The sequence below is a fragment of the Neoarius graeffei genome, chromosome 22 (genome assembly GCF_027579695.1).
Source record: "Neoarius graeffei isolate fNeoGra1 chromosome 22, fNeoGra1.pri, whole genome shotgun sequence".
Lineage (NCBI taxonomy): Eukaryota > Metazoa > Chordata > Actinopteri > Siluriformes > Ariidae > Neoarius > Neoarius graeffei.
This window is the reverse complement of record NC_083590.1, coordinates 29,687,879-29,713,290: the sequence shown is the minus strand read 5'-3', so window position 1 is coordinate 29,713,290 and position 25,412 is coordinate 29,687,879. Positions and strand designations below refer to the sequence as shown.

General features: G+C 41.1%; 1 protein-coding gene across 6 annotated transcripts in view; it reads right to left on the bottom strand.

Annotated features, from left to right (window-relative positions):
* The window catches only part of phf14 (PHD finger protein 14), a 284,756-nt gene extending 264,477 nt beyond the window's left edge, over positions 1–20,279 (bottom strand). For 4 of the 6 annotated variants that reach the window (XM_060904723.1, XM_060904724.1, XM_060904725.1 and 1 more), the window contains exons 1-4: positions 20,237–20,279; positions 19,581–19,708; positions 17,405–17,521; positions 1,742–2,472 (exon numbers count right to left, since the gene is read on the bottom strand). In XM_060904723.1, the coding sequence (XP_060760706.1) occupies positions 1,742–2,472; positions 17,405–17,521; positions 19,581–19,698 (966 nt within the window). In that variant the 5' untranslated portion in view covers positions 19,699–19,708; positions 20,237–20,279. The remainder of the gene's footprint in view (positions 1–1,741; positions 2,473–17,404; positions 17,522–19,580; positions 19,709–20,236) is intronic. The other 2 variants (XM_060904726.1, XM_060904727.1) reach the window with 1 other exon arrangement.
* Positions 20,280–25,412: the final 5,133 nt, after the last annotated feature.

The following is a 25,412-nucleotide window of genomic DNA, read 5'->3' as shown; positions in this document are numbered from 1 at the left end:
GATAGATTCATCAATTTTATATATTGACTTGAAATTTCTGGCGAAGTCAGTTATCAGAAAGACCTTATGGTCTTTTGAAAAGTTCAATCTGATACGACAGAAGCCGCTGATTGTATTATCTGGTTGTACGATTTGTTCAGAACTCATCTGCACATTCATTTGGATGCGCTGCAAACTGTATGTGTGCCCTTTCAAAACCGAGACCTTGTTTTGCTCCAGAAAACAAAGTGCAATTTTCAAAGTAACTAACCAACAAGAACGTGTCTCGTACCTGGATGTGTCCTGATCCAACGATATTCCACCACATAAGATCTCTGAAGGTGTAAAATCACTACTGAAGCTTAATCCTTAAAGCATATACGCAGAACCATGGCCTCACTTTCGTTTATAAATGCCTTGAGACCTCAAGAATGGCACAGGAATAGTTTTAAGCGTTAACAATAAATCTAATATAGTAATTTTTACGATTAAAGTGATTCATATAGGTAGCGGTCTGAGTGAATGACCTTGACGTCCGTAACGTCACAGCAGGAAGTCTATCGGCCTCATCGCCATTTCCGCTACACTAAAACACAGAGCTGACTGCAACTCCGATCCTCCATTTTGAGCTAATTTATCACCATGCCACATAGATGTGTTGCTGGTGGGTGCAGCAACACGACAGAAGGTGGATTTACGTTGCATTCATGGCCCAAGAATGTTCAAACTGCAAAGATCTGGACACGTTTTGCGAGAAGTTCACGGGCACATTGAGCGCCTATGAAGTGGTCTCTCCTCTGCTCTGCACATTTTACTGAGGACTCGTACGAGACCTCTGACCTGTTCAGGAGCGTTGGCTATAAGCCCGTACTGAAAGAGGGTGCAGTACCAACAGTTAAAGGAAAAGAAAACTACAAGAAAAGGAAAGTATTTATTTTATTTTTTGAAAGGAAAAGTGAGTTTAGTTGCACCAGTCCTCCCAGAGTGAACTGAGGGTTGTTGCTAAAACCCGGGACGGAACAGGACATGACATATCGTTCGGGCAGTGACCTCCCCACAGTTGTTGCTAAAACCGGTGACGTCCCGTCCCGGGATTTAGTAATTGCCTGAGCCGAGCAGTAATGGCGGAGTACTCAGTATGGAGAAAATGGAGAATGAGTGGAGCAGCCGTCTTATTTCTAAACTGGATATTGCTGCCATCTCGCCCTTACGTGGAAGAAGCGAATGAACGGAGAACTGAACGAACAACTGAAAGTCAGATTGTTTCAAAACAATCTGCCACAAGATCGGCCTTCAAGAAGCGAGAACACAGACGGGTAAGCTCCGACTCTCATTTGGATACAAAACAACAAAAACACTCGTTGTTTACCTGCATTTAGATGAATACACTTTACTTGTATTGTGTGTTTAAGTTAGCGGTATAAGATTATTTAATTTGCTTCAGAATGTGATTGTCTCAGTTAATCTGATTATTTAATGAGCCTTTTACATTTTATCAGTGAAAACGCATGCATGTACATGTATGTTGCATAAGTTATAACACCCATCCTGTTGTAATGAGAGTCGATTTTAACTCTCAAAAATATATATATTTTTTTAATTCCCATTTATGCAGCATACAAGAGTCAAGGACGGAGATACTATCCGCTCAGAAATGTATTTAAAAATAAAGGTTCTGCGTATCTCCTTTAACTTCTGCTTAGCTTTCGTTCGCAATCTTTCAACAAAAGCAGATGTGATGATCTGGCTGATCATCTCTCACCTCATTCCCTTTTCCTTGAGATGTGCTGTGGCTGTCGTTGGTTTCTTCCTCATCAAACGATCTGCTATTCTTACTTGCTTTCTTTTTCGATTTTTTAACCGCCGCTTCACTGTCGCTACTGCTGCTGCTCTCGACGTCATCATCCTCATTGTCCTCGTCATTATTGTTGTCATCGTCATCATCGTCGTCGTCGTCGTCGTCATCATCCTCGTCCTCCTCCTCCTCTGCACTGCCTTCACCCCCTTCCTCATCCTCGCTCGCTCCTTTCTCCTTCCCAGCAGCTTTGTTCTTTTTCTTTCCCGACGTGGGCCTCCAGTCATTGTCATCCTCGCTGTCGTAATCGTCCATCTCATTCAGCTGGTCCATCGTGGTGAAGTCTAGCATGGGGCGGTTTCTCCGAAGGTTCCACTTTTTCGGGTTTTCTTCCACTGTGCTGCTCTCGTTAGGTTCCGTGTCCGAGGTCTTTTCGGCTTTCTTGCGATTTTTAGTGACCGCTTCTTTTTTGCTGCTTTCCTCAGAGGAAGGTTGGTCCTTGACTTTGTCGTCTTCCTCTTCTTCTTCTTCCTCTTCTTCTTCTTCTTCTTCTTGCACATCATCTTTAAGCTCTTTGGTCTGTTCATCATTGATGGCTTCTTCGTCAGGAGATACAACGGCATCCGAGTCACTGTCCGCACCTCCGACGCTGTCTTTGGAGCCCTCGTCATCGCTGCCGTTCCCTGTGCCCTCTGACCCTGATAAACATGAAGGAACAGAGAACTGTGATTGAAGATGGCGAAAAATCATTACTGTAGTCAAATGTATCTAGTTAACATACCGTGTGTCTGAAATCAGTCCCGACTCACTATATAGTGGACTATAAAGTGGGGACGCCATTTTGTAGTGCTGTCTGAATGTATAGTGAGGATTATTTACACCCTATCTAGTGCACTCAAAGTATCCCACAATGCATCATGAAAATAGTGCAAAACTGATGGTGACTAACCAAGCAATATATCCCATCATGCATTGCGGTTGCACTGAAAGAAATCAAATTAAAAGCCTCAAATTTGATTTAATAAAAGGCAGCGGCAAAGAAGATTTGATTTAAGGATTGTTTTACAATCAGGGTACGCAAGCTAAAAATCACATTTAACACTTATTATCTTCAATATCAAAAGGCTTGACTAAATAAACTTGGTTGTTTATTGTAGCCCTGTGATAGCTCTATTTACCATGCAAAAAAAAACGTGGTGATAACGTTATTTTTGGTGAATGTATGGCAATATATGTCATATTTAGCAAAATTACTCGTGTCATTTAGAAAAAGTGCTTTTTTGACCACAGGTAGCTCCAAAAGGGATGCACTTAAATCATTCTTTATACCATAAAACACATATTTGGTTCCATATCATTGGAAACATAGTTAAGTTTTAATGTTGAATGCCAGTAAGTTTTCAGACTATTTTGATCAAATTAGTATGATCAAATTAGATCAAATTTTTAAAACCGCTTATTTTTTACACATTTTAAACATCTGTGCTTTTTTAAAACGTCTTTTTTTACACATTTTAAACATCTGTGCTTTTTTAAAACCTCTTTTTTACACATTTTAAACATCTGTGCTTTTTAAAACCTCTTTTTTTACACATTTTAAACATCTGTGCTTTTTAAAACCTCTTTTTTTACACATTTTAAACATCTGTGCTTTTTTAAAACGTCTTTTTTTACACATTTTAAACATCTGTGCTTTTTAAAACGTCTTTTTTTACACATTTTAAACATCTGTGCTTTTTAAAACCTCTTTTTTTACACATTTTAAACATCTGTGCTTTTTTAAAACCTCTTTTTTTACACATTTTAAACATCTGTGCTTTTGTAAAATGTCTTTTTTACACATTTTAAACATCTGTGCTTTTTTAAAACCTCTTTTTTTTTACACATTTTAAACATCTGTGCTTTTTAAAACCTCTTTTTTTACACATTTTAAACATCTGTGCTTTTTTAAAACCTCTTTTTTTACACATTTTAAACATCTGTGCTTTTTTAAAACCTCTTTTTTTTACACATTTTAAACATCTGTGCTTTTTTAAAACCTCTTTTTTTACACATTTTAAACATCTGTGCTTTTTAAAAACATCTTTTTTTACACATTTTAAACATCTGTGCTTTTTAAAACGTCCTTTTTTACACATTTTAAATATCTGCTTTTTTAAAACGTCTTTTTTACACATTTTAAACATCTGTGCTTTTTTAAAACGTCTTTTTTACACATTTTAAACATCTGTGCTTTTTAAAACCTCTTTTTTTACATATTTTAAACATCTGTGCTTTTTTAAAACGTCTTTTTTACACATTTTAAACATCTGTGCTTTTTTAAAACCTTTTTTTACACATTTTAATCTGTGCTTTTTTAAAACGTCTTTTTTACACATTTTAAACATCTGTGCTTTTTAAAACCTATTTTTTACACATTTTAAACATCTGTGCTTTTTAAAACCTATTTTTTTACACATTTTAAACATCTGTGCTTTTTTAAACCTCTCTTTTTTACACATTTTAAACATCTGTGCTTTTTAAAACCTATTTTTTTACACATTTTAAACATCTGTGCTTTTTTAAACCTCTCTTTTTTACACATTTTAAACATCTGTGCTTTTTAAAACCTATTTTTTACACATTTTAAACATCTGTGCTTTTTTAAACCTATTTTTTACACATTTTAAACATCTGTGCTTTTTTAAACCTATTTTTTTTACACATTTTAAACATCTGTGCTTTTTAAAACCTCTTTTTTTACACATTTTAAACATCTGTGCTTTTTTAAAACCTTTTTTTACACATTTTAAACATCTGTGCTTTTTTAAAACCTCTTTTTTTTACACATTTTAAACATCTTTGCTTTTTAAAACATCTTTTTTTACACATTTTAAACATCTGTGCTTTTTAAAACCTCTTTTTTACACATTTTAAACATCTGCTTTTTAAAACCTCTTTTTTACACATTTTAAACATCTGTGCTTTTTAAAACCTCTTTTTTACACATTTTAAACATCTGCTTTTTAAAACCTATTTTTTACACATTTTAAACATCTGTGCTTTTTAAAACCTCTTTTTTACACATTTTAAACATCTGCTTTTTAAAACCTATTTTTTACACATTTTAAACATCTGTGCTTTTTAAAACCTCTTTTTTACACATTTTAAACATCTGCTTTTTAAAACCTCTTTTTTTACACATTTTAAACATCTGTGCTTTTTTAAAACCTCTTTTTTTACACATTTTAAACATCTGTGCTTTTTTAAAACCTCTTTTTTTACACATTTTAAACATCTGTGCTTTTTAAAAACATCTTTTTTTACACATTTTAAACATCTGTGCTTTTTTAAACCTATTTTTTACACATTTTAAACATCTGTGCTTTTTAAAACCTCTTTTCTTACACATTTTAAACATCTGTGCATTTTTAAAACCTCTTTTTTACACATTTTAAACATCTGTGCTTTTTAAAACCTCTTTTTTACACATTTTAAACATCTGTGCTTTTTAAAACCTTTTTTTACACATTTTAAACATCTGTGCTTTTTAAAACGTCTTTTTTACACATTTTAAACATCTGTGCTTTTTTAAAACGTCTTTTTTACACATTTTAAACATCTGTGCTTTTTTAAAACGTCTTTTTTACACATTTTAAACATCTGTGCTTTTTAAAACCTCTTTTTTTACACATTTTAAACATCTGTGCTTTTTTAAAACGTCTTTTTTACACATTTTAAACATCTGTGCTTTTTTAAAACGTCTTTTTTACACATTTTAAACATCTGTGCTTTTTTAAAACCTCTTTTTTTACACATTTTAAACATCTGTGCTTTTTTAAAACCTCTTTTTTTTTTACACATTTTAAACATCTTTGCTTTTTAAAACGTCTTTTTTTTTTTTTACACATTTTAAACATCTGTGCTTTTTTAAAACATCTCATAGCATCGTTAGCTAGCACCTCTTGGCAGACAACACACTGTGGCAGTGGAGCATCTTCAGATCCAGTCCATGAAAATCCAAACTTTAAATAATCGTGGTCATACTTCCTTCTTTTTTTGCTTGGCCCAGACTCTGTCTCCTCACTCACTGTAGCTTTAGGTACTAAAAATCCATCCATTTTGTCTCTGGCAAAGGCTAGCTGAAGTTCGCTAAATGTCCACAATAGTAACTTATTCTGGTTTATTTTTCCACCCCCCCCCGGAAGAACTCTGGCGCCCTCTAGGGGAGGCATGCCCCACACTATGAAAAGCCCTGTTCTAGCAGATTACACAAAACTACCATACACACGTCAAAAAATTACCTGAAATCTGTTCTTTAACTTGTCCTTCACTTAAAAACTGGTACAAGAACCAGTTTGAATCAATTTGAATTTTGGACCCCTGTGACACAAACTTTGTACCCTGATTGCAAAACAACCCTTAAAAGAACTGAAAGATGCAGGAATTGATTAATGTGGGAAATACGTTCAGTATAATATGGATTTATCACAAAAATACAAGCATGTGTTTATCAGTGTTTTCCCCGGAAAAAAAATTAAAGCCCTAAATTCTGGCATGATAAAACACAGACAACTGAGCGCCGAAGGCACGAAGTGAAACAAAGGGGTGTGGGGGCATGCCCCCCCCGGAACATTTTTTGAAAATAGATGCGCTCAGGTGCATTTTCAGGGTCTCTAAGAGGTTTTAGATGCATGATTATAGGATAGATTTTACCAGTGTTTCAATGATTTCTGGCCTAAATAGTATTAATGTAAACACATTTGAAATTTCACCTTAAAGTTCAACATGCAAGTTAAAATGCATATCATGGGTAAATTCAGAAGCAAGATCAATGCAATTCTCCTATTTTATATTAAACTTTGGTCAAATATCTGTCACATTCTGCATTCTCTGCAATTTTTTTTTATTTTGTGCAATTCCAGAAAAATTCAGTTGAAATCAAGTCATTTGAGGCGAATTGGTCCGCCTCTGAAAAAACTTGGCATTTGGATTTCCCGGCAAACATTGATTTTCGTGACGTCGCGTGCGGGACGCCTCCCTCTGAATCCTACGTCAGCGCTGGTTTGTTTATGAGAAAACGACCTGGTGGTTTTCTGCAAATTTCTTCAACGTTATCGCGTAATTATTAAGATGGTTAACAGATGTATCGTAGGAGGGTGTAGCAACACCAATCTTGATGGGATTAGTACTCATCGTTTTCCAAAAGACCGGACAATGAGAGTGAAATGGGGGCGCTTGGTCTACACAGGCTGTGCACTGAAACCGTGCAAAGCTCTCGCAGCCTGCTGGCGCTTCCGCAGGTAACGTCACGAATCTGGCTCCAGACTCCCTTGGGATTTTTCCAGACGTGTTTTGTTATTTTATTTTTTTCTGCTGTAGACAGATGGCCTTGTGCAAAATTACCCTTCTGGATGAGTGTGTAAAGGGACATACTTTCATAAAAAAAAAAAAAAAACACGAAATTGGTCCAGAATATGCACTTTAAACTGTTTTGTTATAGATTACTGAGGTATATGATGGATTGTAAATCTACGGGGATCCCTTAATTATCTATGATCAAGTCGTGCTGTAACAAAAATGTGCATGAAAATATGACCAGCGGTTTTGCGCCATCTTATGCAATCCAATGAAGAGACTCGATCATCATGACCTCCTGTTGATCACAAAGGGATCTGAACCTAAGACCTGCCACCTTAAAATAAGTTGCTGTATTACTATAACTGTAATGATTTAGAATGCTTCTGATGCAATTATCGTAATATATGTATAACTAGGATACACTGAAAAGAAAAGTAAGGCGACTGCATATTATAAAAGTTTACATCCATCCATCCATTATCTGTAGCCGCTTTATCCTGTCCTACAGGGTCGCAGGCAAGCTGGAGCCTATCCCAGCTGACTACGGGCGAGAGGCGGGGTACACCCTGGACAAGTCGGCAGGTCATCACAGGCCTGACACATAGACACAGACAACCATTCACACTCACATTCACACCTACGCTCAATTTAGAGTCACCAGTTAACCTAACCTGCATGTCTTTGGACTGTGGGGGAAACCGGAGCACCCGGAGGAAACCCACGTGGACACGGGGAGAACATGCAAACTCCACACAGAAAGGCCCTCGCCGGCCACGGGGCTCGAACCCGGACCTTCTTGCTGTGAGGCGACAGTGTTAACCACTACACCACTGTGCCGCCATAAAGTTTACATTTTGGCACTTTATTAAATGGACTAGATTAAGATTAAAACATGTTTAAAGGAAAATAAAACTTAATTCATACATTTAAGTTTGGAGAAAGATTATGTACTTATAAACACATTCATGAATGATAATAGACGAGGTCAAACTTTTGTGATTAAAATCAGTCGGCTTTGTCCGTCTGGTAGGGGACGACATCGACAGCCAATGAGATCGCTTATAATGAATCGGAAAATTCCGGGATGTCTGACGTTTTCTTTCGATATTTTTATTGGACGGTTTGAACACGTGATCTTGACACAGCCAACAGATTAGTTTGTTACACCATACCACACAGACATATTACTTTGACAGAATCAACACAAACATTGGGGAAAAAAGAGCGCTTGTTTAACACAAATATCAATCAATATGTAAATGGATCTGTTATTTGCTCTCCTATGTATCTAGTTATTTGTGGGTAGGAAATTTAACGTATCGGTATAAATCTAAGCGTATCGGATTTTAACTAAAGCGACTAAGCATATTGGGCCCGATACGCTAAAACGCTTTGGGGAAAACCATGTTTATTATTTTGAAAACCCACCAGCCAACTGATATGACACGTTTTAATTGTGCGGCAGTAATGACATAAATAACAGTGCGACGAAGTAGTGTCCGAAAGCGTTTTTTCATTTTACCAATGAGCTCAATATACAGTCCTCTATATAGCGAGTAGGGAGTAGTGAACGAGTGCGTGGTTTCGGACACAGGGTTAGTGTTGTTAACGTATCATATGCAGCTAAGCTACAGTTGGTTAACTAGCTACCGTACATAATGTTGTTAGTCAGCTTGCTCTTAAATACCAGAGTTAACCTTTTTTTTACTATTTTTATTTTTACAACCCCATTTCCAAAAAAATTGGGACGCTGTGTAAACTGTAAATAAAAACAGAATGTCATAATTTGCAAATCATGGAAACCCTATATTTCATTGAAAATAGTACAAAGACAACATATCAGATGTTGAAACTGGGAAATTTTATTGGTTTTTTTTTGGGGGGGGAAATATATGCTCATTTTGATCTTTAGTTTTAATTTCTGAATTTTCCCATACTTTAAGATATTCCCAAGTAATAAAATATGCATCTGTAACTCTTTCCTTCATGTCGGTGTCCTAGCTAATCACTACCCCTGCTTTGTTTTGTCTGCATTCTTGACAGACATTATAGTATTTTGTAAATAAATAAAGTTTGTGTTTATGGTGCCAAGACTATAGTCAACTCCATTCTATAAGACAGACATGATCATATCTTGTTTTCTAGTCTATGGCACGTGTCTAAAGAAAATCTTCGTTCCTTTTCGTAACGCATTTTGATATGCAAATGATCGTGACAATACAATAAACATTCAAACACGATCAACTGTGAGCTGCTGCTCACTTACGTATCTCCCCGCTCATATCAGAATGCAAGCAATTGAAGGAACAGGACACTTATTATGAATGTTGACTTCAACAAATAATTAACCCTGAAACCAGTAAGTAAAGAGCAGTGTCTCTGCCCAGGGATTTCAAATGGCATCCTGGGAAACTGGCATTTTGAAATAGCATCAAAATCCACGCTATACCATATGTTTCGTAAATACATTCAGTCGGTAAACAGGAAGTCGATGCGCGACAGACCTAAAAACGGTATACACGGTATAGAACTCCAAGCTGAAGCTCGGTACCAAATATCAAGCAGGTGTGATTTGTAGTTGCTGAGAAAAGTGTGATGAAAATTTTGTAAATCCACACTATATGTTTCGTAAATACATTGTCGGTAAACAGGAAGTCGATGTGCGACAGACCTGAAAATGGTATACACAGTATAGAACTCCAAGCTGAAGTTTGGTACCAAGGACCAGGTGGCTATGATTTGTGGTTGCTGAGAAAAAGGGTGTTTCGTGCGGATGGACGGACGGACAGACAGAGGTAAACCAGTATACCTCCCCCTAGGGCTGTGCGATATGGGAAAAAATGAATATCCCGATACATTTTCTCCATTTCACGATATACGATATACATCTCGATATATTTAATTTTACTAGTTCTTTTAGGAACAAATTCGTCCGCTTCCATTTTTAATTTGTCGCTGAAATTGACAGAGCTTACACGGTAGCCTATGCAAAATCAGCGATTGCACGAACTGAGTCAGCGCTGTAAACCGGAACCAGGAAATCCTCGCAGTGTTGCCAGATACTGCTGACGTTTTCCAGCCCAAAATATGTTCAAAACCCGCCAAAACACACTTAAAACCGCCCAATCTGGCAACACAACCGAAACTAGAAAAACTTCCCGGAAGTTCCTTTCAGCACCGAGATGTCGCCCGGGATTAGTTGGCGAGTGCGTGACGTTATTGTTTTCTTTACCCTTAGGCAGCCTCTCACGTTACTGCCTGAGGGACAGGGAGAAAACCACCGGGAAATGTTTTAAACAAACACGAAATGAACGCAAGTCGGAAGATGACCATAAAATACTCGATAGTTACGATATAATAATTTTATGTATCGCACACAGAATTTTCGGCGATATATCGAGTATATTCGATATATCGCACAGCCCTACCTCCCCGCCTCCTTCGGAGCGGGGGTATAAATAAAAAAAAAACGTGTTATGTTAAAATAAAAGTTCATTATTTTTTCACGGTCCAGTTTCCATCAAATCCTGCACTCTGATTGGCTGGCGAGCGGGTCTGTATCCTACAATACGGACCCCAGTTACGGACCTCTGGCGACTCGCTCGTTCACAACAATAACAAACATAGTAGCGATTTTTGTCAACATTTATTTTCGCATTTCTCAGGAGAATAGCATTAATTTTACAGCATGGATAGCGATAATGACAGTGTTCACAGAGAAAGCGAGTTTTACTACCCTGAGGAAGAAGAAATAAAAGAAAACATTTCAGGAGAAAGCTAAAAACCTCTAACTGTTGCTAACGCAGAGCAAAAACATGGCTGAATCCTGAATGACTCAATTTTGTATAAATAGGGGACTACATAGGCGGCAAAATGTATTTTTTTTCCTGCCATGGAAGTGCACTTGTATACCGAGGAGGAAGCCATTTGCATTACAGCCGTGAATGAGGATTCAAAATGGCGGCTCGGCTCGGTTTTCCCTTTCGGGCGCTCTCGTTTTCTGTTAGAATTTGGTAAAGAAAAAACTAAATATATTATTTACCAGCTTAAGGTCGGTCCGTATGGTGAAATACCGTGACCTCGGCCTTGAATACTGACCTCGACCCAGAGGGTCTCGCTCAGTACTTTCAAGACCTCGGTCATGGTATTTCACGATATGGACCTCCCAGCTGGTAAATAACATATATATATTTCCTTCCCCATACATTAACTCCCCCAGTGAAGCAGACATAGTTTGTCAGAGATAGAAAGACGTAGATATATGATATTGTAGCTCATGCACTGATGTTAACAGTCAGGAAGTTTTCCTTCACTGGAAAATCTTCAGGACAGATGATATTGTGATTTCTGGATTCCCAGTAACATGACAAGCTATTAAGTTCAAGAGTAAGGCAAAAAAAAAAGAGACCCTGATAAGAGAACGACTGTTTAACGGTGCAAGTGATTTGACGAAATGAATCGTAACTATAACCATCGTGTCATTCATATTTGTAATTGATGGCAAACTGCTGACTTATAAAAGCAATGAAATACTCCAGGAGTTGCTGTTATTGGAAAATAATCAACGTCAGGGTGCAAACGCAGGGTTCCCGCACCTTCTTAAACAAACTCGAGGACTTTTCAAGGCCCAATTCCATCAAATTCAAGGACGTGACACAGCATCGTTTGAGACACAGATAAAGGTCAATTACTGTTACAACACCAAGAACTTTTATCACGAGAACTCGCAGGCTTTCCAAAAGCTCGCAATCAACAATTAAAAAGAGAGAGAGAGAGGCTTGAATGTGTCAAGACTTCTCAAGTATGCTGTCAGAGTGACGGCAGACTATGTGGCCTCCCTCTTCCCTTTTCTAGCACAGCAAGTTGATCAATAGAGAAAGCGCTGAAGAGCTAATTAACTGCTCGTTTATTTCATTAGCACCAGTTTCACAACACAACACACATTTTTCATGAACATGACCAAATGAATAAATAAATAAACAACACCTGCCTCAAGAAAGTGCGACAGTCACCGTTACGTGTGTGCATGAGTGATCGAAATCGAATGATGCAGGTTAAACAGCGGCAAGAAAGCTAACGTTAAGTGAAGTTTGTGGATGTAACTCCGTATTTTAGTGCTTGACGAAGGTTCGCCAAAGTTAATCCCGAACCCGTGTGGTTATATGAGCTAATGATGAACGACTGTTCTTGATGCAGTGCTGTCTGAGGGTCTTCAATTTCTATTTTTGCACAAAATATATAAATTCAAGGATGTTCAATGACCCATGTCTATTTAACAGTTATTCCACGAAATCGAGTCGTACATGAGCTGATAGCCGATGAGGCACGTAGCACAGAGTTGACGATAAGCCATGTACGATGAGACTGAGTGGAATAACTGTTTTATTCTATCCACATTCACTGGATTTTGAGAAACAGAGCATTTTTATTTATATTTTTTGCAAATTCGATGAATACAAACTTTATACAAAACGTCTGACTAAATCATTTGGATTTTTTTTGGGGGGGGGGTTGTCTTTTCTTCTTTAGGTTTTTTTTTTTGGCAGTTGGCAAACCTAGGTGCATTACCGCCACCGACTGAGCTGGAGTGTGGAACAGGAGATATTGGGGGGGGGGGGAACAATATTCTTTTTGCTATTTCCTCACCTTACCTCACTTACACTACCGTTCAAAAGTTTGGGGTCACTTTGAAATGTCCTTATTTTTGAAAGACCTCTACGGCAACCTCCCAAAAATATCCGACAAGGTGGCATGGCGACAACTCGGTCTCGTCGGGCATTGCTTCCGACACAGCGATATCACCGCCTCCAAACTCATACTGTGGGAACCATCACATGGTCACAGAGGCAGAGGCCGTCCCGCGGCCACCTTCGTGGACACACTAAGGAGGGATGTTGGTGCCACCAGCACGACCGAGCTTAAACCTGCCTGGCAGATCGACACGATTGGAGCGTCCGGCGTGCGGCTTGGCTGTGGCCGCCATGAGCGTGAGCTGAGCTTTGAAAGAAAAGCACTGTTCTTTTCAATGAAGATCACTTTAAACTAATCAGAAATGCACTCTATACATTGCTAATGTGGTAAATGACTATTCTAGCTGCAAATGTCTGGTTCTTGGTGCAATATCTCCATAGGTGTATAGAGGCCCATTTCCAGCAACTCTCACTCCAGTGTTCTAATGGTACAATGTGTTTGCTCATTGCCTCAGAAGGCTAATGGATGATTAGAAAACCCTTGTACAATCATGTTAGCACAGCTGAAAACAGTTGAGCTCTTTAGAGAAGCTATAAAACTGACCTTCCTTTGAGCAGATTGAGTTTCTGGAGCATCACATTTGTGGGGTCGATTAAATGCTCAAAATGGCCTGAAAAATGTCTCGACTATATTTTCTATTCATTTTACAACTTATGGTGGGAAATAAAAGTGTGACTTTTCATGGAAAACACAAAATTGTCTGGGTGACCCCAAACTTTTGAACGGTAGTGTATCCCTTGACCTACGGGGTCGTTGGGGCGTCATGGATGCTTGGGCTACAACCATCCTCCAACCCTCTCTGTCCTCCACTCTTCTTAGTGTTTCTGTGAAGTTCATATGTGTCCATTCTCATATGTTATCCTCCCATGTCTTCGGGCCCCAGGCACTGTCCCTTGTAGTACAGTATTTGTTAGACCGACCGCAAGTGTGACATGGCCATACCATTTAAGTTTTCTTTTCTTAACTGTCGTGAGAAGGGTCTCATATGGTCCGACAGCCTGTTCAACACTCTGGCGGAGATTTTCATTCGTGATGTGGTCCCTGTGTGTTATACCGAGGATTGTCCTGTAGCACCTCATTTCTGTTACCGCGAGTTGGCCTAGTGGTTAGCGTGTCCGCTTCTCGATCGGGAGATCGCGAGTTCTACTCACGGTTGGGTCATACCAACGCTGCAATACAGATGCGAGTGGGGAGTCAAACTCTCGCAGTTACCAGAGGACTAGCCCCGCACTGTAACCCTAGCTATGTAATAGGCGAGAGGCCGAGGGCTACAGAAACAGAGATCGGCGCCACCCTATGCGCCACATGGCGTGTGAACGGACTTTGACCTCATTCCTGTTGCTAGGATCCTTCTTTGTAGGTCTGCTGTGAGTGCCCACGTCTTGCAGCCGTACAGGAAAATTGATAACGCAAGTGAGCGTAGGAGATGGATCTTTGGTCCCAACCGGATGTGTTTATCCCTCCATATGGTTCTTGCTACAGCAGATGTCACTTGTACTATTCGAGCCACGATTTCTGGTTTTGACCCTTCGTCGGATGCGATGGAGCCTAAGTCCTTAAACGTTTTCACTGGTTCTCGTGTTGTTCCTTTGATTTTTACCTCAGTGTGGAACCCATGCGCGTTATTTGTCATCAATTTAATCTTTCCGGCAATTATTTCCATTCCGTAGGCATCTGAAGTCTCATCTCATCTCATTATCTCTAGCCGCTTTATCCTTCTACAGGGTCGCAGGCAAGCTGGAGCCTATCCCAGCTGACTATGGGCGAAAGGCGGGGTACACCCTGGACAAGTCGCCAGGTCATCACAGGGCTGACACATAGACACAGGCAACCATTCACACTCACATTCACACCTACGCTCAATTTAGAGTTACCAGTTAACCTAACCTGCATGTCTTTGGACTGTGGGGGAAACCGGAGCACCCGGAGGAAACCCACGCGGACACGGGGAGAACATGCAAACTCCGCACAGAAAGGCCCTCGCCGGCCCCGGGGCTCGAACCCAGGACCTTCTTGCTGTGAGGCAACAGCGCTAACCACTACACCACCGTGCCGCCCGCATCTGAAGTCCTGTCCAGATTTTCCACCAATGTGTTTAGCTCATCCTGTCTCCCTGCTAAGCCATCGATGTCGTCTGCAAAACGCTAGTTTGTAATCGGCCTTCCTCCTATTGAAATTGTACTGGTTTGGTTTTCTAGAGCATCTTCCTTTATTCTTTCCAGGTATATGCTGAAGAGGGTAGAGGAGAGGAGGCATCCTTGGCGTACTCCTACTGTGGTGTGGAACCAGCTGCCAATTTTCCCATTCAGGAGCACAGCACTTGTAGCCTTAACTGTACAGTTGTTCAATAACCCTTATAGGGTTTTTGCTGATATCATATTTCCTCATAGTGGCCCACAGGGCGGCATGGTATACCCTGTCAAAGGCTTTTTTAAAGTCGATAAGCACGTGGTACAAGTCTTTTTGATGTTGTAGGTATTTCTCACATAGTAACCTCAGACTGAAGATTTGTTCTGTGGTGCTTCGTCCTACCCTGAACACTCAGCTACAGGTTTCAATCTGTTCAAGATGATCTTCAACATAACCTGACTAGGGTGACTTGTCAAGCTTATTGTGCGATAAGTTTGGCATACTTGTAGGTTCTCTTTGCTATTTCTGTTTCTTTTAAATACTTGATAATGTTTTCGAGTGGAGTTTTTATTTTGTCCTCGGTTGGTTCAGCAATATGCGCCACCATTTTGTTTTTCTCTACCCATGGTGTATGAGCTGATAGCCTAGTAGTAGAGTAGCCAATCAGAGCTCATATCCAGTGAATGTGGATAGAATAATTATGTATATTTTCAAAAACTTTCAAGGTCTTTTTTTTTTTTTTTTTCAAATTCACAAACTTTCAAGGATGAAACAGTAACTCCGCTTCGTGTCGGGGTCACGTCACACTTTTTTTTTCTTAATGGTTTATTTCCGGCTTTCCAAATACAATTTTGGCTCTTCATCCAGAAAACCTAACCAAATTTATATAACTATATAAAAATATGATATAAAAATAATATGTAAATACTATATAAAAGTACTAAAAATATCTTCTTCTTCTTTTGGCTGCTCCTGATTAGGGGTCGCCAAGGCGGATCTTTCGTCTCCATCGCTCCCTGTCTTCCGCATCCTTCTCTACCACACCTGCCACTTTCATGTCCTCTCTCACCACATCCATGTATCTCCTCTTTGACCTTCCTCGTTTTCATTTGCCTGGCAGCTCCATCCTCAACATTCTCCTTCCAACATGCTCTGCATCTCTTCTCAGGATGTGCCCGTACCATCTCAGTCTCATCTCTCTTAGCTTAATTCCCAAGCTCTCCACATGTGCTGTCCCTCTGATGTGCTCGTTTCTTATCCTGTCCAACCTCCCATCGCAAACCTTAACATCCTCAACTCCGCCACCTCCAACTTTGCCTCCTGTCTCTTCGTTAAGGGTACGGTCTCCAATCCATACATCACAGCTGGTCTCACTACTGTCTTATACATCTTACCTTTCACTTCTGCTGGGACTTTCCTATCACAAATGACTCCCGAAATCCTTCTCCAACTGCTCCACCCTGCCTGCACTCTCTTTCTCACCTCACTATCGCAGCCCACATTTTCCTGCGCAGTTGGCCCCAGGTACTTGAATTCACAAACTTTCTTTACGTCTACTCCTTGCATCTTCACTACACTCTCATCCCCATTCTCATTGATGCACATGTATTCTGTTTTGCTACTGCTCACCTTCATTCCAATGCATACCTCCATCTCTCCAAACCCAGCTCAACCTCCTTTCTACTTTCACCACATATCACAAGATCATGTTCCATGGTGACTCTTGCCTCACTTCGTCCGTCAAGCTATCCATCACTATGGCAAACAAAAAAGGACTCAAAGCAGATCCTTGATGAAGTCCCACCTTCAGCTTGAACCATTCAGTCGTTCCAAACCAAAATAAAAATATAATAGGTAATAAAAAACTATAATAAAAGATAAACCAAAAAAAACCCATGAAACTACAGAAAATAATTACTGCATATTCGAGGAAGCGTCGAGAAAGTACGCCTTGGTTTTCCTAAGGAAAGGTCCCCTCTCTACAGTGTTTCTCATTTCGCTTGGTAAGGCATTAAAAACTTTGGCACAAGAATGCTGGAAAGTTCCTTCAGCCTTTGGAACAGTTAAAGGTCATGGGCAACAGTTTTAAATTTATGCACATTGGAAACTTTATATGTTAAAAAACCCTCTGTAATTTTCTTCTGGGCCCAAGAAGTATTGTTAATAAGTAATAATTAAAATAATTTAGCACGGACCGCGGCGAATTTCTGCTCGACGATTTTCGTGACCACTCGGCACGTGACGTCATTCAAGACAAACAAATCGCTTGAGTTGAGTCCACTTCCATTTATTTGCATTGCCATTCGGCTTGAGTGCAGACGTGCGTTCGGGAATTTCCAAAGAAAAACCATGCCTTATTGTTGTGCAGTGAACTGTAACAACGGGACCGGTTCAGGAAGAAGTTTTTACCTTTTTCTGAGAGAGGAGAAGAGGAGGAGAGAGTGGATTGTGTGCGTGAAGCGAGAGGGTTGGCAGCCGGGTAAATACGCCACTCTGTGCTCCGATCGCTTTTTGAAGAATCCCCATCTGTTGGAGAGTTTAGGTGTCAGTGTCGGACAGAGAAGACTCAAACCTGACGCTGTTCCGACAAAATTCGAACACAAAATCAAGCAGTCAAAGAAGAAACGGAGCAGCAACGCTCAAGCAAAAAGGAGAAGATTGGAGGTAAACATTTTTACCTTTGCTTGCAATTGACAAGTCAAGAATCCTGAGGGATCCTGTACAATCATTGTGGAAATGAGACAAAGGGATATTTCCTCGCTGAGAGTCGGCTATAAATAGTATAATGCCACGGATGGCAGGCTAATGTGGCGTACCGGCGCACTGTCAAGTAATCGTTACCTATATCCACTAGGGAGGGCGGTTTAATTATTCTTCAAAAGGGCTCTTATTTAGTATTACGACGAAAGTAAGAATTTATCATAACTACCAGGATAAATCGTTTGGGCGCGAGTCTTGTTGAGGTCCGGCGTCACCATGATCAAAGCCGGCCGAGTCGCTGTCCGAGTCCGAGGCCGCACGGTCAAACCAGTGAGCCACATTCACCGATTGCTTCACAACGGCCATAAGATCATATATATATGGTTTCACCTCTCGATATTCAATTTGCTGAGTTCCTGCTTCAAAATTGCTATCGCTTTCAGACTTTTTACACAACCTCTCACGACCAAAGTCCGTACACGTGTGCTCGGTTTGCGAGTAAACACAGAACTGCTCCCGGTCTGTTTGCCTTGAATGATGTCACGACGACAGTCCCCTGCCGGTAAAAGTGCGCATAAGTGAGACGTAAACAAACCTTTGGAACTTGCGCAAACCAGTATATTTTAACCGTTTTATTCAATTTTAGGGTGCAAATTAGACACCAGGAAGATTGAATTCGCTTTATGGGTCGTTCTTCTAGAAAATAAAGTTGATATTCTACATTCCGGGGCGGCACGGTGGTGTAGTGGTTACCGCTGTCGCCTCACAGCAAGAAGGTACTGGGTTCGAGCCCCGTGGCCGGTGAGGGCCTTTCTGTGTGGAGTTTGCATGTTCTCCCCGTGTCCGCGTGGGTTTCCTCCGGGTGCTCCGGTTTCCCCCACAGTCCAAAGACATGCAGGTTAGGTTAACTGGTGACTCTAAATTGACCGTAAATGTGAGTGTGAATGGTTGTCTGTGTCTATGTGTCAGCCCTGTGATGACCTGGCGACTTGTCCAGGGTGTACCCCGCCTTTCGCCCGTAGTCAGCTGGGATAGGCTCCAGCTTGCCTGCGACCCTGTAGAACAGGATAAAGCAGCTACAGATAATGAGATGAGATATATATATATGGTTTCACCTCTCGATATTCAATTTGCTGAGTTCCTGCTTCAAAATCGCTATCGCTTTCAGACTTTTTACACAACCTCTCATGACCAAAGTCCGTACACGTGTGCTCAGTTTGCGAGTAAACACAGAACTGCTCCCGGTCTGTTTGCCTTGAATGACGTCATGACGACAGTCCCCTGGTGGTAAAAGTGTGCATAAGTGAGATGTAAACAAACCTTTGGAACTTGCGCAAACCAGTATATTTTAACCGTTTTATTCAATTTTAGGGTGCAAATTAGACACCAGGAAGATTGAATTCGCTTTATGGGTCGTTCTTCTAGAAAATAAAGTTGATATTCTACTGTACGTTCCGGGGTGGCACGGTGGTGCAGTGGTTAGCGCTGTCGCCTCACAGCAAGAAGGTCCGGGTTCGAGCCCCGTGGCCGGCGAGGGCCTTTCTGTGCGGAGTTTGCATGTTCTCCCCGTGTCCGCGTGGGTTTCCTCCGGGTGCTCCGGTTTCCCCCACAGTCCAAAGACATGCAGGTTAGGTTAACTGGTGACTCTAAATTGACCGTAGGTGTGAATGTGGGTGTGAATGGTTGTCTGTGTCTATGTGTCAGCCCTGTGATGACCTGGCGACTTGTCCAGGGTGTACCCCGCCTTTCACCCGTAGTCAGCTGGGATAGGCTCCAGCTTGCCTGCGACCCTGTAGAACAGGATAAAGCGGCTGGAGATAATGAGATGAAATGGAAATCTACGTCATCAGAATAAAGCAGTTACATCTTAAAAGGCATCGATTACCCGAGGCGTCTGCATCTCCCACTTCGAAATCGCTGTCATCTGAGCTGTCATAGTCCAAGACATCGAGAAGAGAGGCAGCCAGGGGCTTCACCTGCCTGCGCTTGGAGGCTCGATCCATTGGGGAAAGACTGGGATGAAGATTAAGCAAGAAGAAGAAGAGCTATCAGTAGTCCTGTTATACCACAGACAGAGATCAGTGCAGATCTTTCAGCCAAGCATGCCACTACTGTTTAACCCATGCAGGTATTATGTGTCATCATGCATCACATGTCTTGTAACCTAGGTGATCCTCTACATGTATAACTGAAGCAGTGTTACTTCCGGGATTGATCAGACATTCAAATAAAAAGGTCATGTATGATCATGATCATGACCACGAATGGTTATTATCTGGTTAATATTTATCTCATTATCATCAGCTTGAATGAAATTTAGGAAATTAAAAAATAATCGAATATAACTTAACGCTGTTCCAGAAGAATAAACAGATTTTCTATCTCACTTAGCTCCAGTGCCAGTTAGCAACAGCTAGCAATAGCATCATGGCCGCACGGAATTCCCTCAATCTCCCTCTATCTTACAATTAATTTATTTAATTACACTAATTTCTTATTAAATCATGCAAAATGTCAACCATGACCAAAAACATCACCTACTTTATTTTGTAGCTTGGACAATAGTAGGCTACAATGGACACTTTTTCACATCATGCGTACTACGCAACAAATTTGTGCTTACGTAGTACACAGGAGGCGGGGTTTCAGGCTCATATAAATTCCAGTCACTGTGATTTGTGCTTACGTTGACTGCAGAAGGCGGGGCTTAGGAACCCTAACGACGCACGCAGCATCCTTTTGTGTTTTGCGTCAGCACAGGGGGTGGGACTTGGGCACCATAGCAACGCTCAGAGCGTCATTCTGGCTATGGGATGTAGTTGGGATTAGAATAATGAACTAATGAAGAGATTTATTACTAAGGAAAGATATTATGTGCAGAATAAATGTGGTGAAGAATAAATACAGTGTTTTTAGTGTTATTATTAGGCTATTGGTTACAGGTTACATCATGGATACACAGCACTGTGCAAAAGTTTTAGCCCCCCTATTTTTTTCATACAAACTTTGTTATAGATTTCTACATTATCGAGTCTCATCTCATCTCATCTCATTATCTCTAGCTGCTTTATCCTGTTCTACAGGGTCGCAGGCAAGCTGGAGCCTATCCCAGCTGACTATGTGCGAAAGGCGGGGTACACCCTGGACAAGTCGCCAGGTCATCACAGGGCTGACACATAGACACAGACAACCATTCACACTCACATTCACACCTACGGTCAATTTAGAGTCACCAGTTAACCTAACCTGCATGTCTTTGGACTGTGGGGGAAACCGGAGCACCCGGAGGAAACCCACACGGACACGGGGAGAACATGCAAACTCCGCACAGAAAGGCCCTCGCCGGCTACGGGACTCGAACCCGGACCTTCTTGCTGTGAGGCGACAGCGCCAACCACTACACCACCGTGCCACCCTGTATGGTCATAATGCCCAGGGCGTTTCTGTGTGGAGTTTGCATGTTCTCCCCGTGTCCGCGTGGGTTTCCTCCGGGTGCTCCGGTTTCCCCCACAGTCCAAAGACATGCAGGTTAGGTTAACTGGTGACTCTAAATTGACCGTAGGTGTGAATGTGAGTGTGAATGGTTGTCTGTGTCTATGTGTCAGCCCTGTGATGACCTGGCGACTTGTCCAGGGTGTACCCCGCCTTTCGCCCGTAGTCAGCTGGGATAGGCTCCAGCTTGCCTGCGACCCTGTAGAAGGATAAAGCGGCTACAGATAATGAGATGAGATGAGATCTGAGCAGGGTCAAAAACCACGAGTTGGCCGAGTGGTTAGAGTGTCTGCTTCTCGATCGGGAGATTGTGAGTTCTACTCACGGTTGGGTCATACCAAAATGGTACCTACTGCCGTCTGGTAAGGCACGCTGCAATACAGATGCGAGTAGGTAGTCAAACTCTCACGGTTACCAGAGGACTAGGCCCGCACTGTAACCCTAGTTATGTAATAGGCGAGAGGCCGAGGGCTACAGAAACAGAGATCGGCGCCGCCCTATGCGCCACATGGCGTGGGAAGGACTTTGATCTGAGCAGGATGGTGTAGTGGTTAGCACTGTCACCTCCGTAGGGTGGTGCCGATCTTCGTTTCCGTAGCCCTCGGCCTCTCGCCTATTACATAGCTAGGGTTACAGTGGGGGGGGGCTAGTCCTCTGGTAATCGCGAGAGTTTGACTCCCCACTCGCATCTGTATTGCAGCGTGCCTTGCCAGACAGCAGTAGATACATTTTTATGATGGTCTTTGGTATGACCCGACCGTAAGTAGAACTCGCGATCTCCCGATCGAGAGGCGTACACACTAACTATGAGGCCAACTCGCTGTTTTTGACCCTGCTCGGATACAAACATCCATCCATTCATTATCTGTAGCCACTTATCCTGTTCTACAGGGTCACAGGCAAGCTGGAGCCTGTGGTTGTCTGTGTCTATGTGTCAGCCCTGTGATGACCTGGCGACTTGTCCAGGGTGTACCCCGCCTTTCGCCCGTAGTCAGCTGGGATAGGCTCCAGCTTGCCTGCGACCCTGTAGAACAGGATAAAGCGGATAGAGATAATGGATGGATGGATATCACAGTTGTTCCCCTCTGGGGCTGCATGGTGTTGTTGTGGTTAGCACTGTTGCCTCACAGCACGAAGGTTCTGGGTTCAAGCCCAGTGGCCTTTCTGTGTGGAGTTTGCATGTTCTCCCCGTGTCCGCGTGGGTTTCCTCCAGGTGCTCCGGTTTCCCCCACAGTCCAAAGACATGCAGGTTAGGTTAACTGGTGACTCTAAATTGACCGTAGGTGTGAATGTGAGTGTGAATGGTTGTTTGTCTCTATGTGTCAGTCCTGTGATGATCTGGCAACGTGTCCAGGGTGTACCCCGCCTTTCGCCCGTAGTCAGCTGGGATAGACTCCAGCTTGCCTGTGACCCTGTACAGGATAAGTGGTTTTGGATAATGGATGGATGTTCCAGTCTGTTTAATGCACCCTGAACTGCATCCAGCTGCTGTTTGTACCTCTGCTGTAATGTAAAATATGACTCAGGCTACCATTTCTGCCGAAGGTGTAATATTTGTATATTAGATTCAGTGTTTGTGTATTTGGACGGTAATTGTGTTGTGTTGTTGAGATGTGTGTGTGTTGAACCAAATATCAAGAAAAATTCATAATCCGTATAAATGTTCATTAATTAATTAATTCATTCATTCATTCATAAGTGTCATCTTCTTCTCAGAAGGTCAACAATCATGGATTTCAATTTCTGTCTGTCTTGAGCTGTATGGACACATTGGACATAGTTCATTTTCATCCAGTCTGTAATATCACTCATCCATGTCTTTCGTTGTTTCCCTCTTCTTCGCTTACCCTCTACTTTACCTTCTAAAAACTGCCATTGCATCTCGTCTCCTCTTATGATATGTCCAAAGTATTGTATCTTCCTTTCCTTAATCTCACATATCAGCCTTCTGTTTTCTCCCACCATATCCGGGACTTCTTCATTTGTCTTTCTTTCGGTGTATGAGATATGCATCATTCTTCTGTATGTCCACTTTTTAAAAGCCTCAAACGAATGTGTAATGTAACATGTAAATGTATTTAGTGAAAAAAAATTATATTCCATTCAGCTAGATATCAGATATATTCCATTCACTCATCTTCGACTCGTTCAGTATCATGCTAGCTGAATGGAATATATCTGATATACCACTCAACACCTGCCAATATTATTTAAATATTTATTTTCCTATTGTTTTTCAATGCAAATGTTCCTTTTGTTAGATGAATAAAAACCTTTCATTTCATTTTCTTAATAACCAACAATAATCATTTGCCCACATTTGTAAAGGTCAGAGTAAAATATAAATCGCCTATTAACTAAAATCGTCCTTTTATTACAAATGAAAAACGTTAATAACAAATAGGCCTTGTCTGAATAATCTTTTATGAACATTTATGAAGGCTGTAGTCAGGATTAACTTCTCTGTTCTTGAGCTTTTGGTAGTTAAAAATATAGTTCCGATTTCTTGTTAAATCTATCTGTTGATGCATTAGAGCTGTGTTACTGCTGGCTAGAGTGAAGTCATGCATATTCCTATTATTGTATATTATTGTGCCTTCTGCTGTTGAAATAACACCATTACCGCTAGGAAAACCAAAGCGATTACGCAGCCTGATAATAACCACGATTCATTGTTTATTTTATCGTGTCTATTCGTCATAAATTTGTATAGCGATTTACCATTGTACAATACAGTACTGTACAAAAGTCTCAGGCATGTGTAAAGAAATGCTGTTGAACAAAAATGACTTAAAAATAATGAAATGAAATGTTTCAACATTTAAAAAATACTATAAACAGTAATCAGTAAGCCATAATAAATGAAACAAAGTCAATATTTGGTGTGAGATGAACCTTTGCGTAAAAAAAAAAGCAGTCTGAGGTACAGTGAGAGCAGTTTGATAAGGAAATGAGCTGTAGGTTTTACTGAGCATCTTACAGAACCAGCCCCAGTTTTTCTGGACACTTGGACTGTCACACTCGCTTCTTCATTTTGCACCAAAACTCAGTAGCCTTCATTATGTTCATAATCTGAAAAGTCGTCTCTTGTAATGTGACATGCCGCTCAGATACAAACATTTTTCTGTAACATTTAATTTTGCGCTGGAAAACAACAACAACAACAACAAATGAACGTTTTTGAACTCTAAAATGTTTTTGTACTGACTCGATAATGTAGAAGTCATAAAATTGAAATCTATAACAAAGTTTGTATGAAAATATATATATATATATATATATATATATATATATATATATATATATACATACATGAGGGCGGCACGGTGGTGTAGTGGTTAGCGCTGTTGCCTCACAGCAAGAAGGTCCGGGTTCGAGCCCAGCGGCCGGCGAGGGCCTTTCTGTGTGGAGTTTGCATGTTCTCCCCGTGTCCGCATGGGTTTCCTCCGGGTGCTCCGGTTTCCCCCACAGTCCAAAGACATGCAGGTTAGGTTAACTGGTGACTCTAAATTGACCGTAGGTGTGAATGTGAGTGTGAATGGTTGTCTGTGTCTATGTGTCAGCCCTGTGATGACCTGGCGACTTGTCCAGGGTGTACCCCGCCTTTCGCCCGTAGTCAGCTGGGATAGGCTCCAGCTTGCCTGCGACCCTGTAGAACAGGATAAAGCGGCTAGAGATAATGAGATGTGTGATGTGATTTAATTTTGCGCTGGAAAACAACAACAACAACAACAAATGAACGTTTTTGAACTCTAAAATGTTTTTGTACTGACTCGATAATGTAGAAGTCATAAAATTGAAATCTATAACAAAGTTTGTATGAAAATATATATATATATATATATATATATATATATATATATATACACATACATGAGGGCGGCACGGTGGTGTAGTGGTTAGCGCTGTTGCCTCACAGCAAGAAGGTCCGGGTTCGAGCCCAGCGGCCGGCGAGGGCCTTTCTGTGTGGAGTTTGCATGTTCTCCCCGTGTCCGCATGGGTTTCCTCCGGGTGCTCCGGTTTCCCCCACAGTCCAAAGACATGCAGGTTAGGTTAACTGGTGACTCTAAATTGACCGTAGGTGTGAATGTGAGTGTGAATGGTTGTCTGTGTCTATGTGTCAGCCCTGTGATGACCTGGCGACTTGTCCAGGGTGTACCCCGCCTTTCGCCCGTAGTCAGCTGGGATAGGCTCCAGCTTGCCTGCGACCCTGTAGAACAGGATA